This window comes from Tetrao urogallus, assembly GCF_951394365.1.
Source record: "Tetrao urogallus genome assembly, chromosome: 5".
Taxonomy (NCBI): domain Eukaryota; kingdom Metazoa; phylum Chordata; class Aves; order Galliformes; family Phasianidae; genus Tetrao; species Tetrao urogallus.
In genome coordinates, this window is record NC_136818.1 from 3,505,431 (window position 1) to 3,523,294 (window position 17,864).

The 17,864-nt window shown below is 39.2% G+C and overlaps 1 protein-coding gene across 1 annotated transcript in view; it reads right to left on the reverse strand.

The window, feature by feature from the left end:
* FGGY (FGGY carbohydrate kinase domain containing) overlaps positions 1-17,864 on the reverse strand; it is a gene marked incomplete at both ends in the record, with an annotated part of 148,546 nt that overhangs the window by 70,572 nt on the left and 60,110 nt on the right. Inside the window, one exon of the mRNA XM_079535467.1 lies at positions 5,358-5,473. Within this exon, the coding sequence (XP_079391593.1) occupies positions 5,358-5,473 (116 nt within the window). The remainder of the gene's footprint in view (positions 1-5,357; positions 5,474-17,864) is intronic.

The window sequence follows — 17,864 nt, forward strand, 5'->3', positions numbered from 1 at the left end:
CACGTTAGGTTGCTAAATACTGGCAAAAGCAACCTAAGTGCAGGCAGATCTAGATTCATTAAGCTGAAAAGTTGGTTTGCAGACCATAGGAGTCTACTTCAATAAATACTATTTCTTCTTGTCCAAATGAAAGAGAGCTACCTCATGGAGAAATGAGAAGCTTTCCTGGTTAGAGGTCAAGAGAAAGAACATTCTGCATCATTGGATCAGTAAGCATGTATGCTGATGGACATGACTGAGTTGTCATCTTCATATTTCAGTGAAATAGTGCAGAATGAACATCTTTTATAATGCATGGTTCACTGCTCATTAAGCTGACATGCATGTAGGTATACAGCACAGGTATTTAAATGTCTTTCTAAGTACCTAGACGTAACATGTTGGCATTTAAAGTCAGCTGCCCGACCTCCCATTTTGCTTGTAATCAGTAATTTCAATACACCAATCATTTGTATTTCTGAAACCTACAGTACGTTATTCGTAACAGCATCTCTAGATACTGCAGCTCAACAAGCATCATCAGTATAGATGATGTGACTACTGCTGTACTTTCAAAGCTGCAGGAATCAGAGTCTGGTTTGGTACAGTATGTCACTAGGATTGCACGCACAATTGTATAGCTTGTATTATTTATAGGTTTCTACTTAAATTTCTATTACAGGGCAAGACTCCTCTCAGTGGCATGCAGTAGCAATGCCCACAAGCTGATATACAGGAAAATACATTTAATCATAAGAATAAACATTCTTATTGAGAAAGGCTGGCCAACGCACTGGAAAAGGTTGACTTTGGAGTCACCATCCTTGGAAATACTCAAAACTGAAGATACAGCCCTGAGCAACCTCCTGCAGATGACCCTGCTTTGAGCAGTGGATTCTGACTACATGATGTCCAGAGATGCTTTCTAACCTCAACCATTCATGTGATTCAGTGACCTCAACACTTAAAAAAAAGTAGAAGTCAACGGTCAATGTCACTTTTCTAAGAAAAAATAACTTGTTACTGATGAATCACAGATTATGGAAAATGCCTCAAGCCTCGAGGCAGGAGGAACCCTAAAACTGCTTTGCACTGTGCCAATTTCACCTCCTTCACAGTTGCTGCAGCTCTTGGATGGTTTGAAGTGACAGGAAGCCAGAAAAAAAATGTTAATACATCTGGAACACTCTTCACTTGTAAATTCCACAGATAAGTGTAAATATCCTGTGATTCATTGTTTTAACTTTGTTCAAAATTGTAACCTGTTTTAATTTATTGGGAGTAGGAGAAGACAAAAAAGATGAAAGGATTCCATATGGAAGAGAAATGTTTTACTTACCATTGTCTACTATTTGCAAAGTGTGATGTTTAAAGCTCATTCTTAAAACCCAGTTTTGTGAAGAACTGGCAGTTATGAGTTGACCTGAATAAAAATCATCATCTGCCTCTTCTAGCCTTCAAGGATAATCCCTCATAAACTTTGGAAGACCTGGCATCAAAGGCCTTACAGAAGTTAGAAAATTGGCTGAACTAATAGATTGCTGCACTGTAAGTTAATATTCACTCTATTCTCCCACCCTGCGCTGATTCTTCCGTTTTCACCCTAAAATGTAAATAAATTAATAGAATTCACAAGGATTAAAATGGATTGCTTCCAACAAAACACAAAAGCAAAAGGATGCTAAGTGCAAACAACGGAGTACACAATATCATTACCTCTGTTAGTTTTGTATATGGAAGTAGATAATAGCATATGCAACACTATAACTGTTCATATAAAATGTTCATGAACAAAAAGCTCATAATTTTCTTAATTGTTTGAATGCTTAAAAGACCAAAAGGCTTCACTTACCTACATCTGAAAATCCCTCATATTGTAAAGCTTTCTCACAGTAAGAATGATAACCTGCCTGCTGTAGGGGCCCTGCTTTGCAGGGGGCTGGACTCGATCTCTAGAGGTCCCTTCCAGCGCCTACAGTTCTGTGATTCTGTGGTAACATATCAAAAGAGTCCCAGCTACCTTGTCAAAATCCTAAACTGGATAAGGTTTTCTTTATTATTAATTTATGAGTAAGTGATACAAATTAAAGAACATTAGATATGAATATTCACATATTTCTGCAGTTCAACAGATCTTACTTTTCAGGACACTCAGAAATGGCCTAGGCAAGCACATGAAACCATCAAAATTCCAGGTCTCAGTGTCCTGGAATGAAGGGAGGGCTTATGGTCAAGAGATGGCAAAGAGCTAGGGTTGTCAACAACGTGTCAGCCTTCCATACACAACACACAGGAACAGTGCCGGGCAGTACACACAGTGTTCTCCCAGGTAAATTGAGCCATTTTCAAACAAAAACAGACCTAGCATAAAATATTACCATTCAATAAGAAATCATTATCTGGTCCCTTAAGTAGCCCCTGAAGTAGAGAGTTGTGATGAAAATTTATCAGTCTTTTTCCTCCAAATGGAATACACACTTCAGTACCCTAAGAGGTCTACAGCACATGAAATTTTAAAGGAATTGTTAATGTCCTTCTAGGTTTTAGAATACCACAAAGAGATACTTGTCATGCATTTTCACCACAACAGATAAATGCTAATGCTTGTAGTACGCAATGCTTTCACAGTGGTTTTGAATACAAGCCATCTTCTGCTCTCTTGGTGGGCAAATTAATGAGATCAATAAATTTTAGAATATTTCCAGATACAAATCTTTACCTTCACAAAAGCGATTGGTACGTTCACAATGTACACAGACAACTTATTCTGTGGAGTCCCTGAAAGATTACTCTGCTCTGAGAAATGCAAAATGTCAAAGGCCTGGGAATTTTCATATGTGAACGCACACTTTGATGTGGGAAAGGTCTGTGGATGATGCTAAAGGTCAGAAGTGAGGGTCATCCTTAATCAACAAGGTTATACGTTATATTAAACTGAAACTACAAGAAGCATAGTACCTGGAACCACAAGCACTGCTCTGATTACAGTAAACAGATTCTTAAAGGGCAAGACCTTTTAAAGTGATGCTGAAAAGCGTATTTATCAGAATAAAAAAAAATAAGTACATTAAATAAGTTTCTCTCAGGTAATTTCCATACATATTTTCAGTGTCATGAAAGTTAAAGATACTTCAAAAAACCTTCCAGTCATAATTATTCATCCTCTGATTGGAAGCAACACCAACTTCAATTACAGATTTAAGAATGAATAACATTTCCGCCCTGAAAACTGGGAAACTACATATTTCTGTTACAATAAGAAAATTCAGCTGATTTTATTTTGTGATTTTTGCTTTCTTTAGAAAGAAATTATTCACAGCCTAGTGCTTCTAATCTTTTAGTGGTATTTTGCTCCCCTATCTGTCCTATCACTCTTTTCAATGGGAACGGCCAGACATTAAAATACATCCTTTTATTTGAGCTAAAGAAACCTTGAGCAGAGGTATTTGGGCTTGGGCAAGCTCTACAGGAGAACAAAAAGGGAAATTCCATAAGAATTACTTCAGACTTATTAGGGTCTTGTTTATATTTTTATTTGAAGAGGAGTTTCTGACCTTGTACAGTTTCCCACCAACCTACTCCTACCCAGGTTATCTGTCAATTTCGAGTTCCTTAATCTGTAAGGCAGCTAAATGTACTGCTTAGCATTCTGTTCTGTTAGGCACAGCACAGTATTATAAACACACTGCTGACCATACGAGTTACTTAAACAAATAGCTTTCGTTTTGTATAACATGCTAAAGTTAATGGGAACTGAGGTAGTTCATTTCATGGGACATTGCCTGAAGCAGTATTAGAAATACAGACTCAACTGAGATTGTCAAAGGCTTGATCCCTTATTTGTTGTGCTTAGAGCAGCATTCCTTGGCTCTTGGGAGGAGGTCTATGTGATGCTGCTTCCTCACCAATACTGCTGACACTTCTGGAGCTGCCAGGGGGTCTTCCATAATACAAGATTGTTCCTGCTGCAGCTTGACCAGTGCTGCTGCAGTCAATGAATGGCACTTCCCTGGTATATGGACCTATACTGCTTTCATTAAATTAAGCAAAGGAAAGCTGAGCTCACTAAGAGTGTCCCTAGTAAGTTAGGTAACACTTAACATTCAATAAACCAAATAAAACCCCAAATTTTCACTGGAACAGTGTTATAACTGTCTTTTTCACAAGTACAGAGACAACTATAAGACAGGGTTTAGACTGATGGTTATTTGTTTGAAAATCAGTACAAGTGTCCAAGTAAACAGATGCTTTTCCCGTTAACTGAAAATAATTTCTTTTTTTCCAAGAAGCACCTGTCAACTGAAGCTAATTTACTGATTTGCTCTGTAAATATTGTGTTTTGAAAAAATTATAAACCTCATCTTGCAAATTCATTATTCTCGTATTGCCAAATTTTGAGCCATGCACAGATCAGCTTTATGAGGCCTCCATCACAACAAAAAGGTCCTTTTTATTAATGGTTACTTGAAACATGTATGTTGAGTTACTTAAAGAGGCAAATTGTTTTGCGCTGCCTTTTAAGTGTATTGCATAAATATTGTATTAAAGCCTTAACTTACAGTTCGTAAATAATTTATCTTAAAAATACTATTCCACAAGACCATCAGCTGCTGAGACATTTATTTTCTGCTAAAAACATGTATTTGCTGCAAGTCTTACTTTAAGCAGTAGAAGATTTGCTAAAAGCCACATGTTTGAATACCATTCCTGTAACATTTGTCACCAAAACCTCAGAAAGCTACAAACCTTATATTCAGTAGGTTTTATACCTTTGAGTAAGCACTTTCACTGGCAGGGGGAAATGCTGAAATCTACTCAAGGAAGTTTTCAGATACAATTATCTATGTGAAAATAGCTTATAGTATATTTTGTGATGATCAGAACAGTTCATAATTTCATTATGTTTCATTTCACTACAGTCCTCCCCGTGCCATTTCTATTTCATGTTGCTGCATTTTAACTACTGTACAAACTTGTTCAAAGTACTAGACATTAAAAAAATCAAAGGAAATTTCAGATAATTAACTTTGATGAACGAGCATATTTTAATTCATGTCTGGTAATATTCTTGTTAATGACATGTCTGCTTAGGACATCCATTAAAAGTCCATTAACTTAACAGGGAAAGTCTAATAAAGTTATCCTGGAAATTTTCTGGTATATTAACATTATGGACTTTTAATGAATATCTGCTGTAGGAATTGCTATTAGCAAGCCTACCATTCTAATTAAACTCAGGCTCAAAGAAAGTGGAGAAACAGTATGAAGATACTAACAAGGAAAAGTCCATTTTTGGAAAATTACTATAAAGGACATTGGTATGGGTTACAAACATGCTAACAATAGCAGCTATAAGCATTTTTTTCCCTCCAACACACCTATTTTTTCATATTTGTCCTTCACCAAATCTTCCAAGCCAATCATCTTCCAGAAACTGTCATCCCAACCTCCATCTGAAGCGTACGTCCACTTGCACACTAGCGTACATAAGGACCTGAAAGGAGAGAACACATCATTTTAAAAGTGTTTGCACAAAACTATCTCTTTAATCACTGCTCAAAAGTCCCAAGCATAATGCTAACAATTTATTTATTTAAATTGGTTAATGTTTGGAGTGTAAGCCTTGAGACACCTTTAAAAAACCTGATGTTTAAAATGCTTTTCTGCTGTAACAGCTCCTTGTCTAGCCACTTGATTGCATCAATCAGTCAGTGCAGCCATGCAGCTTCTATGGCATGAACATAACAGCCCTTCAGCAAGCAGCTCAGGGAAAAGTTGTTGCTTCTCCAGGCTGTACCTAAGTAGAAATGTTTTGCTTGAAGTATGTTCTTAGAAAACCTATTTCTTACATGCAAGCTGAATTACAATTTGCAGAAGATGCATGCACTGATAATTAAATGGCACTGCCTCAATACCTGCAGGTATAAAAATGCCTTTGCCAGGTGAATGTGTTCAAGTAAATTGCACAGAACTGTCAGAGCTTCTGTCCAGCATGTGTTTAAGTACCACTATCATCAGCTCTGCGTTTCAGTAGAAGCTGATGACAGTTCAGTGAAATGTTGAAATAGCATTAGCCATGATGCAAGTGAATGCAACATTAAAGGCTTTGATTCTGGTCTCATTGCTGATAATGGTAAATGATGAACTTCACCACGACAGTACAGCATCACAAACATTTATACTTCTCCTAAAGTGATCCATACTCTTAACATACCATTTCCCTCCAAAATATGTTCCAGGAGACATAGTATTTTAATACACTGCTGCCTGTCTAAACACTAAGAACTACCTCAGATCAGCATTCAATCATTCTTCATAAGTCAGTAAGCTAAAAGGCATTAATAATGGTATTTTCCCCAAATCAGCTCTTACTGAAAGGAAAAATTAGGACAGAGAACTTCAATGAAAGATCATTTCATGACATTAGGAAAAAATGTACATATAAAGAGTGAAACAATAGTGCATTATGTTTTCCCAAACACAGTAAGTACCAAATCATAACAAATTATCATCAAAACAGAATATGCATTTTTGTAATTACACCAATGTTATGAACAGCTGCCACATCCTGAAAAAAAGCCCTATGACAACTAGATGTCATGGCTTCTCACTTTCAAAGCTGATAAAGCAGATCCCTCTGAGTTTCCACGCTTATCCAAAGAGAAACTTAGCCAGCTCGCTGGGCCCCGAAGAGCAGGTTTTACACCTGCAGGGGCCAGTTCTTCCATGCAGCTCACTCTAAGCAGCACTATATTTATATAGCTCAGTGAAACATTGTGAACAGGGGACAGACTGGCCTGTGCTAAGTATATCCACAGCCTTATACAGATTCTTAATATCTAGGAGAAAGTTGTATATTGCAGAAGGGCAGTCTGCTCTCTTAAATTACAGCTCAAGAATCTCAGTTAATGGATTTGCTTGACATGCTCACAATGACCAATTAACTTTACTACATGGTTCAGAAGAACGTAGCTGCATTGGTCCAAGTCCCTGCTGCTTGCCTGATAAGATGCTCTAACAATTACACACAGATGTGCTCAATTCCTACAGCCTGGAGAGCCCCTATACACACAGACAGGATAGTTTCTTCATGTTTCCTCACATTTTTGATACAACAGTATAAATACATATTTGTTTTATTGGCAGTTCCCCTCCAGCTTATCCCCACAATGAAGCAATAGCTCAAATGGTGACTTGGAAAATCTGCATCCAAAAAGACTGATCAGTAAAGAGGAAGCGGAAGAACCAAAGCATTTACATTACCAGCAACTCCTAGATTTTATGAGATGAAGGCCAGACATTAAACAGAAAAGGTACTTATGATTGCTGCAGCATACTCCCTCTTTTCCCCTACCTCACAGCGCTACCTCAATTATTTGGTCACAAATAGCAGACTTGCAGCAACTGATCCTGAGAAGGAGATTGATAGAAGCTAAATCTCCCTTTTATTTTACTATCAGAATCACTGGGTTCAAAGGTGTTGAGTTTATAAGTAATAATCCAGGCAACCATCCTTTCCTGGCTGCCTCGTCCAGCACAGGACTTCAGAAGAGATGGTGCAGAACCCCTCAGAAGCACAGGCCATATTTAGCCAGGCTGACAGACACTGAAAAGAGAAGACTCTTTCCTTCAAGCATATTCCAAATACAAATAATTTCCCCCTTTTCTGCTCTGAACAAGATGTTTCACTCAGAATATTCCCACTGAAATAAGCAGCACTTTTACATGGAAAATTTTATTTTATGTAAATGATATTTTCAACAGGAATATGTTTATGGTTAGAGGTTTGGTTGGTTGCTTTCTTTTTTTTAAAACAAACAAACAAACAAACTCTAGTCTACAAAGAACCATAGGATTCTATTTGCATCCAAAAGCCCCAGGAAAAAAAAAAATCACTGCCACATTCATTACAAAGTAGATTTGGCTAAGCGTGGCATATTACACAATCCCTTTTATTTACTGTCTAGTTTTGAGCTCTTGCACATCTCTTGCTGAGAACTGGCTGTGGATGTGCTGATGTCCTGTACGACCAGAATCTCAGTATGTCCTCATAAGAAAAACATGAGGTTCCAAGTGCAGTGGTTGAGCATATGCTGATACCTCCCAGAATGCTGTCTGAAAGGAACCAGCTGCCCTCATTAACCTCCAAAAAGATACAGGCAAACTAGACTCACAGCCAAAGCAACTCAGGTACTCAAAGGTAGTTAAAATAAATGGGTTATGCTCACACTGTCTTCCCATTCTGAGAATTCTTCTCATACTCTGTCTTGCTCCTTGGAGAGAAGGAAATCAGAAACACTCAAAGAAAAATGGGAAACACTATATGGTCTTTTCTACCTGCATGAAAATGCATCTAAAAATAATTTACAGAAAGCTTTATCATGATTTGAATATTACCTATTTAAGAGTTGCCACAGTTTTATGCATTGGTCTGTTCTTTGCTGGGATAGCACTTGCTGTCTTCGACAACAAAATACATTTCAGTCCATATTCTGTAATTGCAGGGGTCTTCTAGATGTCTTCCTACCTTGGGGTATAAGACTTAATATAGAAGTCCTGTCATCAAGAACGCTTACCTTTAATACCGCAACAACAAAACAAGTTTCCTCCCTGAAAAGTGACCTCATAAGGTATTCCCACATGATCTGCCATTCGAGGTGCTGGGTACAATGCTAGTTAGCCTGCAACACGAGTCAGCTACCAGCTTTAAAAGGCAAGTATTCTTATCTTGATCACCTTGAAGTGAATAGAAGCTTTGCTCTTGATTCCAAAGGAGAAGCATCTGCTTCATTCATCCAAGCAGGTTAGAGATTAATTCAAACTAATGAACTTAATTGATTTTTCAGGCATCATTAGTACTGCAAGAGTTTAAGCACAAAATACGGATCATTTTAATGAAGAAAAAAAAAGCCCTTGCAATCTGGGTCACACATAAAGAGACTTCGTGGTAATGAACCAACTGCACCTGCTGAGGAATGCAACCAAAACTAAGCCCTGCAGAAGCTACGATAAAGCACGGCTAGGTCCCAAAAGCAATGCCATGCAGTAGGATAAAGTAACTTTCTGTAGTCTGTTGGACAGATTTACTTCAAGCCACAAGCAATCAACAGCTGAGAAAGCTATATGAGGTTCTAAAAGCAAGAAACAGATCTGAAACAATGGAGTGCAACTGTCAAAACATCAAAACATTTTTCCTTTTGTTATGCAAACTTGAAATTCAAAACAGATTTTGAATTCAAACTGAAACCCAAGGCTTAGGTTCTGCTCAAACTTCTCCACATCCTGACATCTGGACCAAGCTGTCAATATCCTTGCAAATTATGCATCCCAGTCTTGAGGTTTTTTCACCAAAAAAAAGTTTTGTTGTTTTTACAAAAATGTTCCAGACAAAAAATTAAGACATAGCACACGCACTCCCACCATCCAGGCCTTATATTAAGCAGAACTAGGCTGCTTCAAGAGCTTGAAATACAGCAGACATTATCACAGAGTAATAACGTGCAATTATTCTCTGCTCCATATAACTAATGTCATGTATGTTAAGACATGATCTTCTGAATAAAACCAGATTACTACTTCCATATACATCCCTGTTAATCTGTCATACCAGTGTCTCTGCCTACCTGCTGTATCTGGCTACTTCAGGGGAAAACAGGAAAAGAAGAGGGTAATTTGTCTTAGGGGAATACCTCCCAGGGAATAGGAGAAAAAAAAATGTGACATCTAGTCATTGAGACCTGGAATGTATAAAATGTATGGCATGCTGCCCACATCAAGTGCTTGCTAAAAAGAATCAAAGAGCTGTGAGCAGAGTTCACAGCAGTGTAAGAAGAGCTGCACCTGTTGTCACTCAGTCACTACTATCGAACTCTTGGGCAGATTAGCTTTAAACCACAGGGCCAAGTCTGGGTGTGCTCCACTTCACATGTGCTGTCTGCATTTTACTCATTTCACCTATTCAACAGCTCTTTAATTGCATGTAGACAAACCAAAACATGTCAGGGTCTGTTCCATCTACCCAATCATCCAAATCTCAAGTTCCTAATATTTACAGCACCCCACTACTTTTTATTATTAATACTCTGATTTAAATCCTATGAAATTCCTGCTTGCCCAAATCCATTGTCTTAGCACAGCAGCTCAATGCGATTCAGTGCGAAAGCCAATGGTATCCTGGGCTCCATCAGCAGAGGGGTGGCCAGCAGGGACAGGGAGGTGTCCCCCTCTACTCTGCTCTTGTGAGACCCCATCTGCAGTACTGTGTCCAGGTCTGGAGCCCCCAGTACAAGAAAGACAGAGGGCTGTTGGAGAGGGTCCAGAGGAGAGCCATGAAGATGATCAGGGGACTGGAGCACCTCCCCTACGAGGACAGCCTTTCAGTACCTAAAGGGAGCCTACAAACAGGAGGGGAGTCAACTCTTTGAAAGGGTAGATAACAGCTGGACAAGGGGAAATGGTTTTAAGTTGAGAAAGGGAAGATTTAGGTTGGATGTCAGGGGGAAGTTCTTTACAGAGAGAGTGGTGAGGTGCTGGAACAGTTGCCCAGAGAGGCTGTGGATGCCCTGTCCCTGGAGGTGTCCAAGGCCAGGTTGGATGGGGCCCTGGGCAGCCTGGTCTAATATTAAATGTGGAGGTTGGTGGCCCTGCATGTGGCGGGGGGGGTTGGAGCTTCACGATCTTTGAGGTCCCTTCCAACCCGGGCCATTCTGTGATTCTGTGACTCCTGACAAGGACTGCCTTCTAACATAACATTAAGCATGCCAAAAAGAAAGAGATGGAGAAGCAAGTTTGGAACAACTAGCAGACACATTCCCATTGCACTCAGAGGTCTTTGCAACAAAGGTAGCAAGGATATTGTTTTAATTAGTGACAAATTCTGCTGGATTCATCCTTTCTATGCTCTGAATAACATTAATAATAATTCTAATAAAAAGTAGTCTGCCTGCCATTTAGAGTTTTGAAGGAAACAGCACTTCAGTATCAAAAAAGTTTTAGTAGGAAAGACTTTTTCCTGCAAGTAGGGAAGTCTGGTGGAAGCCACCAATCCACCAAAGCAGCCAGGATGGAAAACAGCTTGGGACCTCTAAGCTGCATACATTGAAACTAATGCAGTGACATAGTGTCTGAGTAAGACCTTGTACACTTTCAGCATAATTTCTCTTTCAGACTCAGATATACTGCTACATCTTTTGCACAGCCTTTCCTTAAAATATGCATTGAAAGTATTTGAGTTTCAGCAAAGACCGTGTATGCTCTCCATTTTTTCCTTAATGCCGTTCTGTGAATTCATATGGGGCTCAGAGATTCCCTCACAATCAATGAGATTAAAGCTCAATGGAAACAAAAATTCATGGCCTTCTGCTCAGCAGCTCTGCTCTCTCTTGCACCTGGGAAAGTTAGAAGCCTCACTGCACTGGGGGCATAACTTTCCTTCAATAATGTAAAACAGGTCCATCTCCCTTCCTCTACCATAAATCCTCCTGGCAAAGCACAGCCCATGACAGAGTACCATACTCTTATGAAAGAGCCATGCTCTTAGAGACAGCCCTTGAGGCACTGGGATTCCTTCACATCTCTGACCAACAGACCCAGGCATCACACGAGTGTTTAAAACCCGCTCTATCACAAGAGGAAATGCACTGGGCTGTAATAGGCAGCAGTTTTGTTTTATTTCCACCGAGATGAGAGTTTCTTTTCTGAGTTAGAGGTATTAGACCAGATCTCATCTCAGTGTCATAGATGTTCCCAACAGCATCCAAGAAGAAAATACAATACAGTTGCTTGCAGAGCTATAACATTGTTTCCTCGCAGTTTTTTTCCAGGACCTCAGTGAGGACACATCTCAAGGCAGACAGATGTATTATTGTGGGCTTTCAGGCCTCTTGCCAGGATACAGCACACAGAAGCAGGACTCTGAGCATACACTGATCTGTGATGAAGTCTCACTCAGGGCCATTAGCAATAAGGAGCAGGGAAGAAAGTTTTTCAATTTGAAAATTAAAAGAAGAGAGATCAATTATTTTTGCAAAGGGTGGGAAAAGTAATTAACTGAAACTACACTGCAGAATTTGGTGTTTATGCTGTAGCTCTCAGGAGGTTTTGGCTAGCTTTTTACGTTACAGAATTTTCCGAGCAAATATGTTGCTTACTTAAAGGGAAAGATTTTATTGCCTGAAAAATACAATACACATCTGCAATTTTCTACACCCACAGCTATAATTAATCTCCTCTGATTACAGCCACTCCCTGACAAGATTCCATGTTATATTTAAACACTGGATGCCACTCTGACAGTAAAAAACAAACAGAAAACAACAGAACAATAGGATCATTTTCAAAGACTCCATAGCAGCATAAGATTTAGAATCAGCAATGTCCTTTAAATTGCACTATCAACTGCCCATCCCAGCCAGAGCTCAGAGTGACCTCTAATTGCCACTATAATGGGCTCAGAAGTCTCTTGAGAAATATAAAGTGTAGATGTTGTCTGTGCTACAGAAGAGGTATGAGATTGATGTTGTATTATACAGAAATACTTCAAACTCAATGACATATTGTTGGGGAAAGCAATACTGTGACACTCAGACTCTAAGGATCAGCCCCCATAAATAAAACCCTGGGTTGTCTAAGGCACCTTAAGAATGTAACCTTTGTACGTCTTGCCAGAGGTTTGAAATAACACACACATGTGTTTATATACATACAGATATGTACTTAGGATTGGGAAGATGTACATGTCTGTAATTGTTTGCTGGAATCTATTGAAGCCTGTCTTTAGTAAATATAAACAAACACATCAAACACTGCAAATGTCAAATAAAGTCATACAAGAGAAGATGAACCTCAAAGTTAAATGAGAAGGTATTTCTTTTACTATTTGTAACAGAGTCCAATTGAGAAAAAAAAAAGTATGCTTCTCTTTAGGAACAAGCTATTAAAAGCCTTAGAGCATTAGATTTTAAAATTCAGTTTTCCTAGAAGTTATGTCATCAGGCCTGAAGGGAAACACCCATCCCAAAAGCAGCATGGCAAGTCAGATGAATCCCCTGAGCATATCCAGTAATTTCAGTGGATTCCTACCAGGGATGCATTTAGCTAAGCATGTTGAGTTGGATGAAAAACTATAAAATAAGAATATCTTATCCACCCACATATGCCTCACCACGTCATGAGGCAAGGGGAAGCAAGCAGTCAGACTGCTTTTTTTCTTTTTAATTAATTTTGTTCTGTTTTATATTACAGACATCCAACTAAGATTCAAGCCCATTGTCTTCGGCATTGTTGAAAAACACATAATGAGGCACAGTCCTAGACACAAAAATGTATTGTCTAGACAAATCAGACATAGCATGTGGGGCTGGAAATATTAATCCATTCCATGAAAAAATGGCAAACAGAGGAAAAAGAAATGGAGAGATTTGGCCAAGGGTCAAAGGATAACCATCAGTCAGAGCCCTGAATTGAATCCTGAGACTTAGTCCAGTGACCTGGGCAGAAAGACAGATACCATCATGCTGAACATACCAGAAATCCTCCTATGCACAACTATGGCCTGAAGCTTCAGACATGAGAGGAATAAGAAGCATACACAAATAAATCTATATCTACCACCACAGTTTTTAAAACCTTAATAAGCAAAGGAGAGGTTATAAAAATCATCCCAAAATGACAATGCAAATGAACAGCAAAACTGGCAATGAAGCCCATGCACCCAGATGACCATCAGGCACTTGCCTTCCAGCCAGCCCTATGCCACTATGCAGCATCAGCAGCACTTCAGAAAAACAGACTCTTTCAAGGTCAGCATTTCAAGTAAACAGTAGGAAATCAAATACCTATTTCAATACAGAGGCTGTATTTAAAATATATATATTGTTTCCTGTTACACAATAAGCAGGAGCACACCACTACTCACACATCCACACACATCACCTCACACATCTGCCAGCAGTAACTGCTGCTTCAGCCAGTGGTCCTCACATGGCCACACGTATCCCTCCTATCTTTTGGCTGTGTTAGGCTTCATTATGCAACAGAACCAGCATCAGCAGCTTTTAGGAAGGCTGCAGTTGTTGGCACCGTGACACTTCAGATATCCCCCTACCACATGAAAAGTCAATGTGGGACATGCACCACCAACATTCTTCTTCAGGGAGCACAAACGATGAGCTATTTTGGACTCTTCCAGGTTTGGAAAGCGTGGCACGATGCTGAGAGCACGTCTGGCCAGCAGCAGTGCACACACTGATATCCTCTGCTACTGCAAATCTGACACGAACAATGCCAAACTTTGTGATATGGTTTGAGCTGTTCTCATAATATTCCATCGAGTTAGGGTAGCAGGAACAACCTAAGATCAATATTTTGAGAAATATTTCTCAAACTTGCTAGAAAGAAAGACTTTACCACTTCACGAGTACATAACGCATTTTTCCTCGAGTTAAAACTGTTGAGATCCTAATTCAGCATGGCACTTAAAGCATATGAAGAATTGTCAGCAGAGTTAATGGAGTTTTTACCAGCTTTGTCAGGCATGTGCTGAACTGGAACCCAGGCTGTCATGCACTTGTGGCCAGACAAAGGCTAAGTGAAACCAGAACAGAAGCAGGAAAATTGCCAAGAGGAACGCAATAAAAGAAAGTTTTAGTAACTACGTTTTGATGGAGACCGATCAGATTTCACACTCCAAACTCCAGTACTGAACCATCCTTTACATGGACAAAACACCTTCGAGCCTGATTCAAGTTAGATGACAGGATTTGGCTGCCATGTGGATCTGAATCAAAAATGCATGTCAGAGATTCCTGCACATGCAATGAGGTGTGGTTTCACCTCCAGTCACAGAACTCAGCTCAGTTTAAGAACATATTTTATAATCTGAACAATCAAAAGTCATTCCTAAGTACAAAACACATTTGGTCAAAACTTAAAAACATTTCTTATGGCTATATTAAATGCAGGGTATTTAAATCACATGAAAAACATGTACATCACATGCTACTTTGTACTTTAATCTCTTACATGCTGCTCTCAGCCTACTTCTGGAGTATATTTCATTGTAAAAATAAAAAAAAAGATTATAGTTTACAGTTGTTTGCAACTGCATTCACATTAAACAAAGACTATAAAACCACCAGGAGTTGGGAAATGGGTTACAGAGGTGAGTAAAAGCAAACTTATTTGGTAAGAACACAAATACAGACAATAAGTAAGGCTGCTATCCAGGTAAGTCAGCTGTGCAGGTTAATTATTACTCAGAATGCAGCAGTTAAGGCACTGCAACAAAACAAGTGATCATGCAATTGTAACAGGATATGGGTATTACTGGGCCCAAAACTTTAACAGAAAAAAAAAAAAAGGATAACTAACAATTAGGTACATGGAAATTTGCAGTAGTCCTGATCATAATAACAGAGATAAATGACAAAGGAGAATATGAACCCTCACTACTTCAGCCTGACCAAAAGAACTACAACACCCCCCCCTCCAGTAGGGAGTCAACATTGTTGGCAATTCTAGAATTCCTCCCTTGTTTTTCCCTCTGATACAATTACTGCTGGACAGAAGGCACTGGGAGAAAATGAACCTCCTCTTTGACTTGTTCTAACAATAAAACCAATCAACACAGGTCCCTTGGAAGAATGGGTATAAGAATGGTACAGCTCTCATTTCAGATGCTTACAGCCTGTTACACAGGAAAGGTGGACATCAGCGGTTTTCACGTTCATTTAAATCTTGAAAAACAGCTTGATCTGGGAATAAACATCCACAGCGCTCTCAGAGATGGAGCAAACCCTCCCAGGTAAGCTGGGTAATGCCTGAGCTTGCCTCAGATTAAATACTGTGAAAGGTGATGGGTGAACTAGAAGGGTGGAGCTTACCACAGTTCTAATGAACCTTCATGCAGTTCTAACAACACTCAAGTATTCCTTTCCCTTTCTCGAAGAAAGGGAAAAATTGCAGAAAATAAACTTGCAAATGCAAGAGAGAATGGACTTAGAGTCAAATAAAAATTGTTATGTTACATGCCAGAAAAAAAACACAATGCCCTGATCTTTCTTTACTGCTTTATATCTTTACAAAGAAAAAAACCATGCAAGAGTTTCCATACTTGTAAAAAAAGAATTCAGTGATGAAATTAAAAAGATCACACTTCATAGAAGTGCTGCACATTTCAGTGTCAGAAGAATTAAGAACCAATTGTAAAAATGCAATTATGCAAAATTCTGTTTGTCCATGAGGTTGGTTCTGCCAAGACTTAGGCACATGTAATCTGACCTGAACGAACAATGTAATGCCCTCAGTGTCAACTGGAGCACTTATATCAGGCAAGCCACTCTTTGCATAAGCATTCTGCATAATTAAGCCATTTCCTTAGTATAAAGAGGTTTGCAGTTTAAGAAAGACAGCAAAAATAAAATTAATGCACTTCTGCTCTACAGTGGCTCTAGAGGTGAAACGAGCAACTTTCACTGTTGTGAGAAGCAGACTGAAATCCTAAGGTTTGAATTTAAGTGAGTTCTCTTCTCTTGACTTGCTATGGATGGTACAAGAATAAAGAGGATGGCACACAAGATTTGCAGCCCTGCAGTAATGAAAAGCAAAAACAAACAGCTTATCAAATCCATAAATAAGAAGAATGTTCACCTAAAAGGCAGTGAAGAAGGATGTGCCATACCCATGGTTAGGTACCTCCAGTTCCTGAGGATGTCCTTGGATCACAAGCACTACCAACCATGTTACTCAGCTGGAGTAAGGCATCAAATGAAAATTCCTCTGAGTGGGCTGCCCTTGATTTTTCCCAAGCACACAATTACTTCATAAACTCTGCCTATTAATCTCCATCGACAGCCTGCAGATTGTTTGCAAATTGTTATTTGTGTCATGTAGGATATCGTACTCAAATTACAAATCTTTTCTGAGCAATTAAGTAACAAAAAGTTCAGAGGAGAAAAATCAATAGTGTAAAAAGAACAGTTCCCCAAACATTCGTACAACCAACAGCCTGTTCATACCAACGTGCCTGCTGAGCAAACAAAGGACCCAGACCAGCAAAGCACTTAAGCACATGCTTTAACTTTAAGCACGTGCCTAAGTGCTTTGCTGGAAAAAGGCCCAAAGAGAAGAATGAGCATAGTTAACTGAAAAGCCCTTCGGAATTGGATTGACTGCTTTGTTTTTCCATTAACTCTAGTTGCTAGTAAACACACATTTGGTCTCAGCATCCTGCCCAACATATTTAACCTTCATCACAAAAATAGCGATGGGATAAGGCTACTGATAAGATGCAAGTAAAAGCAACACTCTTATGTCCCTCCGATAGGCAAACATACAAGGCGGCCCCAACCACCAGCACTTTAGAATGTTCACCACACATCACTGCATTGTCCTTTTCCTCCACCTCTTATGTCGAGCTCCACACAACATATTCTTCCTCCAGCAAACCCCTGTGAGGGAAAGAATCCCAAGCCTGGAGGAGATTGCTTCCGACTGTGGGCTTTGGGAACATGATTGGCTTTTGAAGAGCTCCACCTTGGCCATTAATAACACTTCTACATGCATCAAATTTAGCCCAAAAAGAAAATGAAAACAAAATTCCCTAGAATATCTTAAGAAAAATGATTAAGTTAAAAAAATACCTAGAGAGTCCAAAAATGGAAAGATGATTAGGGAAGGAGGTGAAGTTGGAATGAAGCAATAATAAAAAGCCCTAAGAACACATAATATATTCATAGCTCTTGAATCATTAGGGCTCCACATGACAGCTCTCACAAGCACTGGTACGGCAAACTTCCTCACTTTTAAGCAGGAGTGAAAGTGGTTAAGCCCTAGGACAAATAATTTGAAAATCTCAGCACAAGTCTGATCTCAGTGAGTTGAAAGGA